Consider the following 14725-nt stretch of genomic DNA (forward strand, 5'->3'; position numbering starts at 1 on the left):
GGGGTGGAGGTGTGATGATTCGAATCGATACTGCTGTATGCTCTCCTGCTTCCAAAACACATGCGCTAACCGCTGCTAGGCTATAGACGGTTTTCACGGAATTGGGTTGCTATGGGAACAGTTTGAACCCTAGCTTATTTCCTGTCAGCTATTGTATTAGCAAACCTTCCAACAGGAAGTAAGCTAGGGGCAATTTAGTATGTTTATGTTGTCAAATTAAAAGCATCTATAGCAAGAAAGCTCTCTTGGCGCGGAGCTGGTTAATGGGCCTTTATACTGTGGAGTGAGTCTAACCAACAACTCACTGCGGCCTCGTGGGATAACAACTGATCAGCGGGATATATGCCACAACACACGCTGCTCGAGTGACGAGTGCTATATTGCTTTTATAAAACGGTTTCCAAGTATGATAATATAAATGTAATAATAATACTATAAGTCCGACTGGCATGGTATTCTGATAGTCAGTTGAAACACTACTGTAAGGCGGGACCTCTAGCAAGAAGATAGACGTGCGGGTGATTTGATTGGATCGTTCTGGAGACTGAAGTTGACATTGGCCAATCCTGGCACTTGCTGAGAAGCTGAGAGCTTTCTGGAAAGCCCGACACGCAGCTCGAGCGCAGCGCTGCATTCTCAGCGCTGGCTGAGAAGCTGAGTGCTTTCTGCAAAGCCCGACACCAACTAACGTTACGGGGTTAAATGCGGGGTTATCAGCCTTTTTTTTGCAAAGAAAACATTAGCCCGCATCTATTCTTGTACAAAACATAATTTTCTGCAAAGTATTAGTAAAGTTATAAGCGAAGATTCACAAGGATCTGACAGCTGTCTCCGCCATTTGTTTTTTTTGAGGTAACCAAAGGCTTTTAGTAAGAGAGTTGCCATGGCAACCAATAACCCATGGCCATGGGTTATTGGAGTGGGTTATTGGATTTATACAATGGCTGTGAACCAATCAGATTGCTTGATTTGAGAGAGCCGTTTTATAAAATGTAACAACACATCGCAGTGTTACATAGTCCATTATGTTACTGATTGATCTAGGTGTGTTGAACCAATCAAACAGTGGGTTATACAATAAAACACCAATTACATGAAAGTCTCTGATTAGCCTCACCAGCAGAGCAAAGGTTACGCGGCCTCTTATTACTCACTATTGTAACTTGCCTTGAGTTGAGAACAGTGGCAGAGAGAAGGCGCCGTGGTTTCATGTCATGTTGACCACATTGTTTATGTCAAGTGCAACGCCGAAAATCTCATATTTTAAGTAATCATGGGCGTAAGCATAAGGATGTTGCCCCACCCTATTTAGCCTACACACCAAGCTCTAGTGCAATATCTGCGAGAGGTGTAGAAATTGATTTCACCACTTTTTGTCACAGAAATAATGGCAACATCCTAACTTTATAAAATGTCATGAAGTTTCCAGCAAAAATATGAAATATGTTTGAATTAAACTAGCAAAAACAAAGCGTAGAAACAGCCGTCTAAATGGAAGCAGATCGTGTTCATGTGATGTGTGACACTATAGGTAGGCTATAGGTGTCTGTGTGTGGGATCATGTCTATGTTCCCCGGGTTCTATGTTCCCCGGGTTCTATATTCCCCGTTTTTCACTAACCTCTCCCAGCCCCCACGCCAAACCTAACCTCCCCCCATGCCTAAACCTAACCTCCCCCAGACCCTAACCCAAAACCTAACCTCTCCCACCCCCACGCCTAAACCTAAGGTCGGCATTGCGGGTGGACACCATTTGGGAAAAACGGGGAACATAGGACCCGGGGAACATAGGACCCGGGGAACATAGGGATGACCCCCTGTGTGTGAGGTAATGGTTGTATAGTCCCAGCCAGGCTACAGGAGCATGTTCAGTGAAACAGAGGCGGACGTATCTGTATATCTAGTTCCAAACAGAAGCCAGAGGCACAAGCAGTATTGTCTTGGTGTGTTTATCTGACCCCGCTGTTTATCTGTCCAATTTGTTTCAGACAACTGCTTAGGGTTTTTATGCATGTCGTGTGTTTACAGAGACAGTGGAACTACACTTGTATATTTCGCTATAATTGGATTGTTTGTGTGAAAAACGAATGCACACCATCTGTGTTTCCGTGTCAGAGTGTGTTTGGAGGGGGGGCATTGACTTTGGCACAGGCTGCTGTGGACTCTTCCAGAGCTTATGGTGCAGTGTGTCTGCGACAGTGGTTCCCAACCTTCCGGGCACGACGCCTGGAATTCCAATGGGGTCGCCTGAAATAAAAAACAAACAAACAAACAAACAAACACCACACACAATTTAAAGCTACCGAAGAGGATTACAGTCACGTGTGATTTTTTTTTTAAAGTTCTGAGTTTGAGTCAGGATTCTGAGAAGAGATTCTGAAAAATTAGTTTTAATAATGTCAGAATTCTGGGAGAAAAGGAGTAGTCAGAATTCGGAGAAAACGAGCATTCAGCATTCAGATTTTAATGTCAGAATTCTGAGAAAAAAAAGTGACATCACCGATGATGTCACTGATGATATTACCGATGTTGTACCAGAATTTGAATTTCTGGATTCCCTAGATTTCTGTGACATCAAAGTGGGGTCACAAGCCAAAAAAGGTTGGGAAGCGCTGGTCTGGGCCCTGGGGTGATCAGTGAAAGGGTACTGCGATACACACGTGTGACGTACTATAGCCTACATCAGGGGTGGGCAACTATTTTTCATGGGGGGCCACATGAGAAACCCAGATTGTTGCCGGGGGCCGAACAAATATTGTCATGCCGTAACCCATGGATGGGCAACTTTGATGATAGAGAGGGCCACAAAAAAATGTTTTCGCTACCAGATTTTGCTGAGGGCTGAACGGCGCCAGCGCGAAAAATTTGGGGCATTTGAAGCCAGGTTTAGAGGAATAACTCATTTTAAATTAACAGTTGTGATGCAGTCTTAACCACCAATATTTGATCCTTTTCTCACTCACTCCTACTGTATGTCACCACCTGCTCTCCCTGCAGGGCTTGAAATTAACTTTTTTCACCACCTGCCAATATGGCTGCTAGATTTTAAAGTTACCAGCCAATTAGAATTTCCACTAGCCGAAATGTTTTTCTTGAAATAAACCAGAATATATGAGTGGGTTAATTTAAGCATAAGTATCAGTAAGTGGCCCGGGATTTTCAAAGCCTGTGTTGAGGGTCACACAAGAACAAAAATGCACTCTTGAAGCTAAATAAATCCAAAAGCAACAAGTTAATTATTTAAATTTCTACTTCAATGTAGAACAGTCATTTCTTACACATGAGATTACTTTTAGCCTTTTAGTCATAAATATTATTGAAAGATATTCCATTATTCCAGACTGAAATGCTATAACAGAAGAGTATTGGCCAGAATGACATGAACATTTGGACACTTATTCAGCGGGTATCTTGCATGTTGCGTTCAGGTGCACTGTAAAAAAAAAAAGAAAAAAATGCAATTCCATTGCGGGCCACACAGGGGGCGCCCGCGGGCCGTATGTTGCCCATGTGTGGCCTACATGCTGACGACACAGCTTTCAGAACTGTTGAATGGGCTAGCTTGTTGTGCTACTGTTATTTAAAAAACTTGAGTGAAAACCTGGTGTTTACAGTCTGACATAATTTGTTTTTGCCATTTTTCCCTAACATCACAGCAAGAGTCATGTATTCTCCCGCTTCACAGTTCAGACAGCAACATTATTTAAAACTGGAAAAAAAAAAATGTAGTTTGAACTGATAAATTCTTAAGGCAGACTAAGGAGCTGGCCATGCTTATATTGGCTCGATATATGATCGTTTGCGCTGCATTGTTTTGCTAATGCGAATGCTGTTTTTGCTATTGCTAATTTTGTATGTTGTTTGTCTGCCGCTTTTATTTTGTCATGATTCTCTCTTGGACAGGTCTCCCTGAAAGATACTCTCATTTCAACAGGACATAAAGGGTGAATAGAAATGAAAGTTTGATCAATAAACAAATAAATAAATCCATGACAAAGTCTTTGTGTACAAAAACAGACAGGTTTTAATTAAATATTGCAAAAATTCCAAAAAATTAGGCAAACAAGTATGTTTGTTCTCATAGTTTTAGCTTCTATTGCATCTGAATGAGCATATTATCCACAGTATAGAGGCATTAGGGGCAGCAGCAGTAGCTCAGGAGGTAGAGCTGTCCTCTGGGTAATCGGAAGATTTCCGGTTCGAGGCTCGCTCCTCCTCCAGGGCTGCATGTTGAAGTGTCCTTGAGCAAGACACTGAACCCCTAACTGCTCCTGATGAGCAGTGGCTGCAGATGCTGTCGGTGTGTAAATGGATGAATGTCGACATTACTGTGCAGCGCGTTGAGCGTCAGATTTTTCACCATTTTCCATTAAACTACATTGTTATATTGCCTGTCTTGTGTATATTGTCTTCTATCATTCACGCATGGCATTTCAAACAGTAAAGTGCTGTTTTTATTATACTCTCCTTCTATGAACCAATCTGACACACACTGAGACACCATCTGCAACAACCTTCAAGACAAAGGAATTCCAAACACACTCAAACCCAGTTAACCCACACACTGGCAGGCAGTAGCTTCACTTTAGTTCACGGCATGTGCTCTGTGCTGTCTTTAAATGTACAAGTTGACTGAGGTTATTATGATTCAGTTAAGCTTTTATTCATATGATGCTGTCAAGTCTTTTTATTTGATTATTTTTGATTGATTGATGGTATCCAACTTTTGTGTTTGGGCAGAATGTGCAGTGCAATGACATGGAGGAGGCAAGCTGAATATACACAGGCATACACACACACAGACCTACAAGCACACATATACACAGAAGATACGCTCCATAGAAGTCTGGAAGTAGCACGTTGGATCTTCAGGGGGAAAGTGAATGGGGTTTTAGAATGGGGATCTCACAAAGGTTAATGGGAGTGGCAATTTGTGTTCCGCAGGATAATCTTCACAAATGTGAATCACTTTTATGACTTTTGAAATGTAAATGTGTTCTTTTAAAAATGCGATTTTCACAAAACGCTTCAAGTCATAAAATTCGATTCACGTTTGTGAGTCTTATCCTGTAGCTGAACACAAATGACCACTCCCATAAACCTCTGTTATCCACAGACCTTATTTTACACATTTAAGTGAAATCCCCATTCTAAAACCCCATTCACTTTTCCACTGAGGCACCAAAATGTCCGGGACTTCTGCCTTCCACCTACAAAGATACGTCATCCCTGCGCTATGCCATTTCATCGAACCCTGTTTTGACCCCTCCCCATGGACACCAGTATGAGCTGTGCATTTCTCTGAGTGCATTGAATACCAATGTATCTGCAAGAGCTTTATCAAAATCTGTTACACATATTACAACAAAGAATCAAACGTCCACGCTGTTAGAGTGCAGCAGAGTATAGCCCATAGATACCCAGTGGCTCTAAAACTGGGGGTCGTGAGGTCATTTTAAGGGGTTGCAGCACGATTTATGGGATAAAAGGGGGGAGTATATACTATATATATATATACATATACATACACACACATCTATATATATATATATATATATATACATATTTTCCATTATGTGCAATTTCTTAGAGCTTTCTCTAATTTTGGCATTTTTCCTGATAAATATCGTTTCCAGTCGCGAGGGTTCCTCTGATAATCACATGACACACACACACACACACACACACACACACACACACACACACACACACACACACACACACACACACACACACACACACACACACACACACACACACACACACACACGGCAGTTGCGAAAGCGTTTCCACTTTCCAGTCAAACACAGTTTACACAAATTCTTTAGTCTTAGCGGGCTATTGTGAAACACTGTTGCTGGAACTCTACCGTTTGTGCTATAGTGAAAAACTGTAGTGCAACACTGATCACCAGTTTTTCCTATTTCCCAGATTGACTGATTGTGGATCATAACCAACAGCCACTCAATGACATGTCAAGGACCATTTCTCCTAACACTGTTTCCTTGAATCTCTCTCGCGCTCTCTCTCTCTAACACACACACACACACACACACACACACACACACACACACACGTACGCACAGACGTATCGACTTAGCTTTAGCCTACCCCACATCATGTAGCTTTTGGGGAAATAGGCGGAGTTTCGGGGCTGATAAAACTTGACCCCTGCTAGTGATTGATCATTAAGCTCCTTCTGTTTGAAGCGAAAAGTAAACCAGAGCAGAGAAAAACGATTATTTCTGATTACGTCACATCACCACTTATTATAGAACTAAAAAGCCAAAACTGCAACAAAACAAAATTAACAAATATTTTTTCCCCGTTCGTTGTCTTCATAGATGACTCAATGTCGCTTCTTCTTCTAATCCCGCCCTCTCTCCATACAGTCCAGTCCATTGTGCTCTAGATATCCGCCCACTTCTTAGATCAGCAGGCCAATCCGACTGGGAGAAAACATTACATCACAGCCCGCGCGGGTCAGCTGACATTGAAAGAGCGGGGTGGACCGCAGTGTTGACTGACAGCTGACAGTGTCTCCCTTTACGACCAAGATGTCCACTAGCAGTTGAGGAAGGCACATGATACCTCCAGAGTGCTCTCCAGTGATCAGATGAGATTCATGTCTTGTTGCTTTGACTGACAGGCACTTGAAGACCTTTCTGGCCTGTTGCTGTGGACACAAGCAATAGAGAGAGGAGGAGCATATTAGTCACCTATATAGACACTCACTATGTGTCATTAAACAGAAGCAGATGTGATCACGCTATTACACCAACATGCCACTAGGAAAGAAAGAGAAAAGAAGGCAAAACCACCCAAAGAGGCTTACCCAATCGGTACTTCTCTTTAGCTTCTGCCCTCTCTTTGGCATCAAAGTACCAGACTGTGATGGCATAGCTGTAAGACACAAGGAGACAGAGATCATCAAAGACCAACTAAAGACTATGAGACAAGAGCTCATTATGTTCTGTGGGTTTATACTGTAATCCTGGTTCAGTATTGAGCTGTTTAGTATTGTCAGACAGTGGGTTGAGGAAAAAAGGCACTTGAAAGTAAAAAAATTTTTTTTTCACCCTGTCAATTTTCTTTGTAGAGAATATACCCATGTGTGCAATGCAAATGTAGGCTTGATCTTTGATGTCATCAAATTTCCCCCCAAAAGGACCAAAATACTCCTAAAATTCAGATTCAGGTGTTAAAACTGCCTACAAAAAAAAGCCTGCAAGAGACAACAGATGCACAGGGGGATGTCTCATCATACAGGTCTTATTCGGTGCACAGCTAGGCTAGCAGATGTCTTCGTCAGTAGAGGGTTAATTCCTATGGTTTCTTGTCTCTCCTGTGGGGCTGTGTTGTTTATTCCTGTCTCTCTTGTCTCTTCTTCTCCAGCACTAGCCCTGCAATCGAACCTCCCTCCCACCTACCCCCTCAGGAAACATACTTCCTGCCTCCAGCCGCGCCTCGCCCCCCAGCAGTCACAGGAGAGGAGACAAACAATGATGAGAGTGGTACTGCCTGCCATCATTGGAACTCAAGGACTCTTACTGTGCGTTGATACCGGTGCGATTTTCTCAAATGTGCGTGACGAGATTACATACAGAGTCAATGCAAACGCGCGAGTACATGTGATTTCGCCCCGGGCGGCGCGAATGAGGTGAGTGATGCAAATCTTCGCTGCATGAATGACACGATATTCGCCTCATCGCCCATTCGCTCGAGTTGAAATTTTTCAACTTTAGCAAATAATTCTTTTTTTCACCTTGATGCCTGAATGCAGTTAGACATACAGTGTGCTATTCAACAGCTACAACAAATAAAACATTAGCTATACTGTAAGTGTCATGCTTCAAAGAAACCACTCCCGCAAAGCTCGGACGTCCCGTGTGACTGTGAGTAACTGTGAGGCCACAGAGGGCGGGTTGAGGAGGTTCTGTCCAGAGTGTGACTGTGAGTGTGCCGGGCCACAGAGGGCGGGTTGAGGAGGCTCTGTGTCCAGAGGAAATGCATTGCAGGAGTCCATTAGCATGTGTTGTGTCTGCTCACATTGTGTACAGTACTTTCACTTGGGAGGAGGAGGGGCGGACAGAGGATGGCTGCACGGGTTTGCTGCTCCTATGATCTACATGACAGTATGTCTGCGATCACATGTGTGCATCCTGTGTGCATAGGCGTTCTTACAAGTGCAAGTTTGCCAACTCTGAAACTCATCATTAGATCAGTAGATGAGAGTCAGAGGGAGACAGGCAGGCTAATACATCAACATTATTTTCCATCTAAAGTTGCACAAAAACCAAAATGCACTGGCTAAGCTTATGTTGACTTGACAGTTCAAAGTGGGGAGGAGAAACGAGAGGATAGGTGGGGCCCCATGCTAAACCACAAAGAGAGCCCTCTCTGTCCTTTGTTCCATCTGTGTGTGTGTGTGTGTGTGTGTGTGTGTACACACGTGCGTGCGTGCATGTGTGTTAGGGATGCACAGAACCCTGCACGTGTAAGCGTTACTAACCGGGTGGCGTAGGCCGGCTTGACTTCGTGCGGGTTCCTGCGGTCGGACCAGAACATGAGCAGCCGGTCAAACAGCGGCTCGATGTTGGCCACCATGTTTTTGCCTTCAGGATAGATCTGCAGCAGGCCTCCTTGTTCCTGTGAAACACACAACAGTCTATGTACTGACTCTGCTGCTACAGCTACACAATTAACACACAACACAGTCTCCGTACTGACTCTGCTGCTACAGCTACACAATTAACCCAAAACACACAACACAGTCTCTGTACTGACTCTGCTGCTACAGCTACACAATTAACACACACCACAGTCTCCGTACTGACTCTGCTGCTACAGCTACACAATTAACCCAAAACACACAACACAGTCTCTGTACTGACTCTGCTGCTACAGCTACACAATTAACACACAACACAGTCTCCGTACTGACTCTGCTGCTACAGCTACACAATTAACCCAAAACACACAACACAGTCTCTGTACTGACTCTGCTGCTACAGCTACACAATTAACCCAAAACACACAACACAGTCTCTGTACTGACTCTGCTGCTACAGCTACACAATTAACCCAAAACACACAACACAGTCTCTGTACTGACTCTGCTGCTACAGCTACACAATTAACCCAAAACACACAACACAGTCTCTGTACTGACTCTGCTGCTACAGCTACACAATTAACCCAAAACACACAACAGTCTCTGTACTGACTCTGCTGCTACAGCTACACAATTAACCCAAAACACACAACACAGTCTCTGTACTGACTCTGCTGCTACAGCTACACAATTAACACACAACACAGTCTCTGTACTGACTCTGCTGCTACAGCTACACAATTAACCCAAAACACACAACACAGTCTCTGTACTGACTCTGCTGCTACAGCTACACAATTAACCCAAAACACACAACACAGTCTCTGTACTGACTCTGCTGCTACAGCTACACAATTAACACAACACAGTCTCCGTACTGACTCTGCATGCTACAGCTACACAATTAACACAACACAGTCTCCGTACGGACTCTGCATGCTACAGCTACACAAGTAACCCAATATTCATCATAATCAGGATTTTGGCTTCCCACAATTATGAAAACAAGAAAATCGAAATTTGAGATTTAAAAAAATAAATAAACAGCATTTACTTGCACTTTTACTTTCAATACTTATTATTAAGTACCGTAGATTTAATATAAAAAAAAAACACTTCTGATCCTTAACTTCGTCGAAAGTCATTTTCTGGTAAGAGATCTGTACTTTTACTCAAGTGTGACTTTCAGGTACTTCATCCACCACTGAGGGTTATGGTCAAGTCAAGTCAACTTGATTTATATAGCGGTTAGTAAGCGGCTGTAAACACCTCTGTTACAAACACATCACACTGAAAGGGCATTGAGTAAAAATGTCTTCAGATACATGTAAACATATCAGCATATTTCAGCATGAGGTCTGTATTTTAAGGCCAAGGAGGATCACAGCAGATATGCCTCTTACTTGTTGTGTTGATCCTCATTTGATGATGGATCAAGCTTTTCATGCGTTTAAAAAAGAAAAATCAGTACAAGTGTGTGGAGTCATAATGTACCTTGACATCCCAGTTCTTGTTGAGATAGTAGATGCAGGTGATGCAGCGACCGTCACCATTAGGGTTGTCAACGTGCCGGACATACCCCGCCCCGTTACCCGGGTAACAAGCCGCCATCGCCTGAAGAGGGAAGACATGGGAATGGTAGTCGTGCGTTAGTGTGTACAATATGCAAGACTATGAATGACGCAGTAAAGCGCAGTTTCACATCTAACAAATAATTCCTTTCCAAAACGGCACAATAACAAGTCTCATAATGGTGCCACACAGAGCTTTATAGTGGTGATTGAAACAGCTGGTCGCCAGGGCGAGTGCAGTGATTTCTGACATTTCTTTAGCCTGGTAAACCATACTGACAGTCTGGCTTCCAGCCTGTCCACAGCCATTTCAATGGGTGGGAGTACATGCCTTGACTGACAACTCCTTCAGCCAATCAGCGTCGCCAAATCCAGTCCAAATGCACTCGGAAGAACCGCGAAAGCGTATTTTCTGTCGAGAAACTCCACTGGTGCTCTTTTTTAATTGTTGTTATTGAGTCTATGTCTGCAATAACTGTGTTTACTCTACTACCGTTACAGCTCGTTGCTTCGGGAGCCGCCAACTGTTCTGCCAGCGGCGTCCTTGATTGGACGGTTATGCTGTCAACTACGAGGCAGGTCCCTGATTGGCCCGTGCACTTTGTCATTTCTGGAAATCGCTGGGGGCGGGCTGGAGGCCAGACACAGAACTAAAACAGAATGTGAGTTCATGTGATCAGGATGGTTCACCAGGCTACATGTAGCATTTCTTCACTTTATCAGATAAAGAGGAATGCTAAAGCTACATGTAGCTTTTTCCTGGGCTTGAGGCCTTGGAGAGTAAGGTGTGTCAGGTGATATTTGGAAGGTTGTTCCCTCACACAACAAGGTTGTGTGAGGGAAGAGTCCATCTGTCACGAGTGGCTACAGTCAGCCAGCAGTCAAATAGAGCTCAACAGTGAGATATTGCGTTAACAAGCTTGAAAATGGTGTTTGAGACGTCACAGTCACCTTGACCTTTGGCCACCAAAACCTAATTAGTTCATCCTTGAGTCCAAGTTGACATTTGAGCCAAATTGGAAGAAATTCTGTCAAGGCGTTCCTGAGATATTGCGTTAAAGAGCTTGGAAATGGTGTTCAAAAGGTCACAGTCACCTTGACCTTTGACCACCAAAGCCTAATCAGTTCATCCTTGTGTGCAAGTCGACGTTTGAGCCAAATTGGAAGAAATTCCGTCAAGGCGTTCCTGAGATATCGCGTCAACGAACTTGGGAATGGCATTTGTGAGGTCACAGTGACCTTGAACTTTGACCACCAAAATCTAATCGGTTCATCCTTGAGTCCAAGTCGATGTTTGAGGCAAATTTGAAGAGATTCCATCAAGGCGTTCCACAGATATCGCGTTAACGAACATCGGACGGACGGACAACCCAAATCCATAATGCCTCTGGCCTGGCTATCGTCAGCGGAGGCATAACAATACACTGCACAACAGTACAGTTATTCAAATCGTGTAAATTATATAAATGTCCTTTACATGACATAATTATTATTATTATATAATAATAAGCAATACCAGAATAATAATATAGAGAGGCCGATATGAGAGGGAGAGACAACTGAGAAGTATGTGAGCTAGCTCAGCCGCTGTTCCGAGCTACAAGACGTTGCGCAGATAAAGCACAGTGTTTCCCATACATAAAGGAATTTGTGGCGGGCCGCCACAATAATATTTTGACCGCCACAATAAGATGTTGACCCAAAAAAAAAAAAAAATTTTTTTTTTTTTTTTTACAGTGCACCTGAACGCAACATGCAAAATATCCGCTGAATAAGTGTCCAATAAATGTTCATGTCATTCTGGCCAATACTTCTGTTATAGCATTTCAGTCTGGAATATGGAATATCTTTCAATAATCTATGATTTAGCTGCTAAATTGTCAAATACCGCCATCTGCTCGCTACCCAGGCACTTATGTATGTACTTAACCTAACTAACTATCCGGTGTGCACAACACTGTCAGCCTAAACTCCGGCTGACACCCCAAAAACCTACAATCCGCTACAGAAAAATGTATATTGTTTGTTTATTAACTGGCCCCTCGCCTTCTATCATTTCACGAAAGTGGCAAAGCAAGTTGAGTATCCCTGACCTATAGGGAGAAATTTAGTTTGTCATTGTAAACCCACAGCACAGTAATGATGACATGTTCTTCATAGATCTAGCCTTTTAATTTTGCTCTTAAGCTTTCTCAAAGTACACCAAATTCATGCATTTTACTTTAAAATGTTTAAAAATATCTCGCAGGGGGGTATGCCCCCCCCGCACCCCCCTAGGGGGTCTGCGGTCCCCCACCACAAATTCCCTAAATCCTGTGGGAAACACTGGAGCATATATGTTAGAACAATGGTCTCATGCTGGTATTTCCCCGGCTCTGTGTTAGAGGTGTTATCAGAGGAGACGGAGGGAACTGTGACCTGCATGAGACCAGGGCCAGGCTTCATCAAGAGCAACGGACAGAACGGATTGAACCAGCATCCTAGCATAAATGAGCTGCATACAGGCCGATGCCAGTGTAACAGACCACAGATAGTGTTGCTCGATACAGCTGGCACGCACACGCACGCACGCACACACACACACACGCACACACACACAGCTATTTTTGCTTTGACTTCATTTTCCCTCTTTCAGGGGGAAAGAGGAGAGTGACTGCAACAATGTGACAGGGACTGCAGAAGATCCCATTTTTAAATAATTACAACCCAGAATCAGGAGAAATGACAAATAATCTTCATCTGCAGCAATAAAGTGCCGCACTGGTCCACTAATAGACCCTTCTCACGGGGGCCATTTTGTGTCGAAAAGGCAGGGTAAACACAGGTGCAAGCAAAACACTAATGAGGGTTTCAAACTTCCATGATTGGAATTTGAAAATCCTCATTAGTGTTTTGCTTGCACCTGTGTTTATTCTGCCTTTTCGACACAAAATGGCCCCCGTGAAAAGGGTCTATTATGTCAATTTGCCACAGAGAGAGAGAGAGAGAGAGGGCTGTTGGCTGCAACTTGAACAAGCTGCAGAGGAACAGAGCTGAATGTAACTTTGTAGAACTGAGCTAGGCTATGAAGTCTACAGTCTGGATGAGCTGTCTAGTATAATGTAGAACTAGGCTATGAAGTCTACAGTCTGGATGAGCTGTCTAGTGTCTAGTATAATGTAGAACTAGGCTATGACGTCTACAGTCTGGATGAGCTGTCTAGTATAATGTAGAACTAGGCTATGAAGTCTACAGTCTGGATGAGCTGTCTAGTATAATGTAGAACTAGGCTATGAAGTCTACAGTCTGGATGAGCCGTCTAGTATAAGGATGAGTCAAACCTCTGTTTGCAATAAAACCCTGCAGCACTCATGGAAATCCAGACCAAATTCTGTCCATCTGCCAACGCCCATTTCCCTCTGCGCACAATGCAACCCAAACCAGCCCAATTTGGCGGAAAACCAATCTGACACTGACCAGAGGGATGCTGGTGATTTAGTGTCATATTGACTGACATCAGCCTCTGCTGGCAGAGCCAGGTTTCAGTTGAGGACAGTGAGTAATAACTTCTACGACGTCTCCAGGCTGACGACAAAAGAAGATACTGTCGCTGTCTTGACGTATATCATTCTGCATGGGAAACAGGAGTTAGAAAATCACAGTCACTGTATCACTTCTGCCCGGCTGTGGGACACGATCTATCATTCAATGCTAACAGGATGAGTTCTGCACTGCTGCAATCTCCATTCCCCTTGCCTGACACCATCCCTCAAGCTGCAGGACAGGACGACACTGTGAGGCTGCTGAGTCTTAAGAACAAGAAATGAAAGTAGGAGGATATTTTGTGTAGGAGGGCTGCGGTCAGACCTACACCCTGCCCACTGCTCACTCACAGCCAAGAGATGAGTAGTGTTGTGTTGTGCGTGTGTGTGTGTGGCTGTGCGTGTGTGTGTGTGTGCGACCCTCTCATTACTGACCAACACTCACACAGTCGGCGCTCATTAACCTCCAGACCCGTCACTCTGGTCTCTCTCTCTCACACACACACACACACACACACACACACACACACACACACACACACACACACACACACACACACACACACACACACATTAGAAACATTAGTGTAATCTGATCTCAATGTGATTTAGTGCAGTGATTATCACCCTTTTCATCAAGGACCCTAATTTAGGCCACATTAGGACCACAGACCCTGATTTGATCAGGTTTTGTCTAAATGGCCCAAATCTGAGGGTATTTTATGATTGGGGGGGGGGGGGGGGGGATGGTAAAAAACACAAATAAATAATGCTAAAGTTACACAATTCAGAAATCGGTTCTTTGTTATTACTGAGCATTTGCATTGACTCATTAAAAACGACAAAACCACACGATTGTGTTTCTTTTCTACCTCCAAATAATTATTCTGTTGGCTAAGATCCTGTTTTAAAATTCATGTCCATCAGAGAAAAGAAGATTGCAACTTCTATGTTTTTTTTTACTAGCACAATGTTATTCACAAATGTCCTCAATGGAGGATGACAATTAAAGGAATTAAA

General features: G+C 43.5%; 1 protein-coding gene across 1 annotated transcript in view; it reads right to left on the reverse strand.

The window, feature by feature from the left end:
- Window positions 1-4023: 4023 nt before the first annotated feature.
- The window catches only part of egln2 (egl-9 family hypoxia-inducible factor 2), a 36115-nt gene continuing 25413 nt past the window's right edge, over window positions 4024-14725 (reverse strand). The window contains exons 3-6 of the mRNA XM_083637198.1: window positions 10108-10227; window positions 8512-8648; window positions 6835-6902; window positions 4024-6675 (exon numbers count right to left, since the gene is read on the reverse strand). Coding sequence (XP_083493324.1) covers window positions 6623-6675; window positions 6835-6902; window positions 8512-8648; window positions 10108-10227 — 378 coding nt within the window. The 3' untranslated portion in view covers window positions 4024-6622. The remainder of the gene's footprint in view (window positions 6676-6834; window positions 6903-8511; window positions 8649-10107; window positions 10228-14725) is intronic.

Source organism: Poromitra crassiceps (assembly GCF_964638095.1).
Source record: "Poromitra crassiceps genome assembly, chromosome: 5".
NCBI lineage: Eukaryota > Metazoa > Chordata > Actinopteri > Beryciformes > Melamphaidae > Poromitra > Poromitra crassiceps.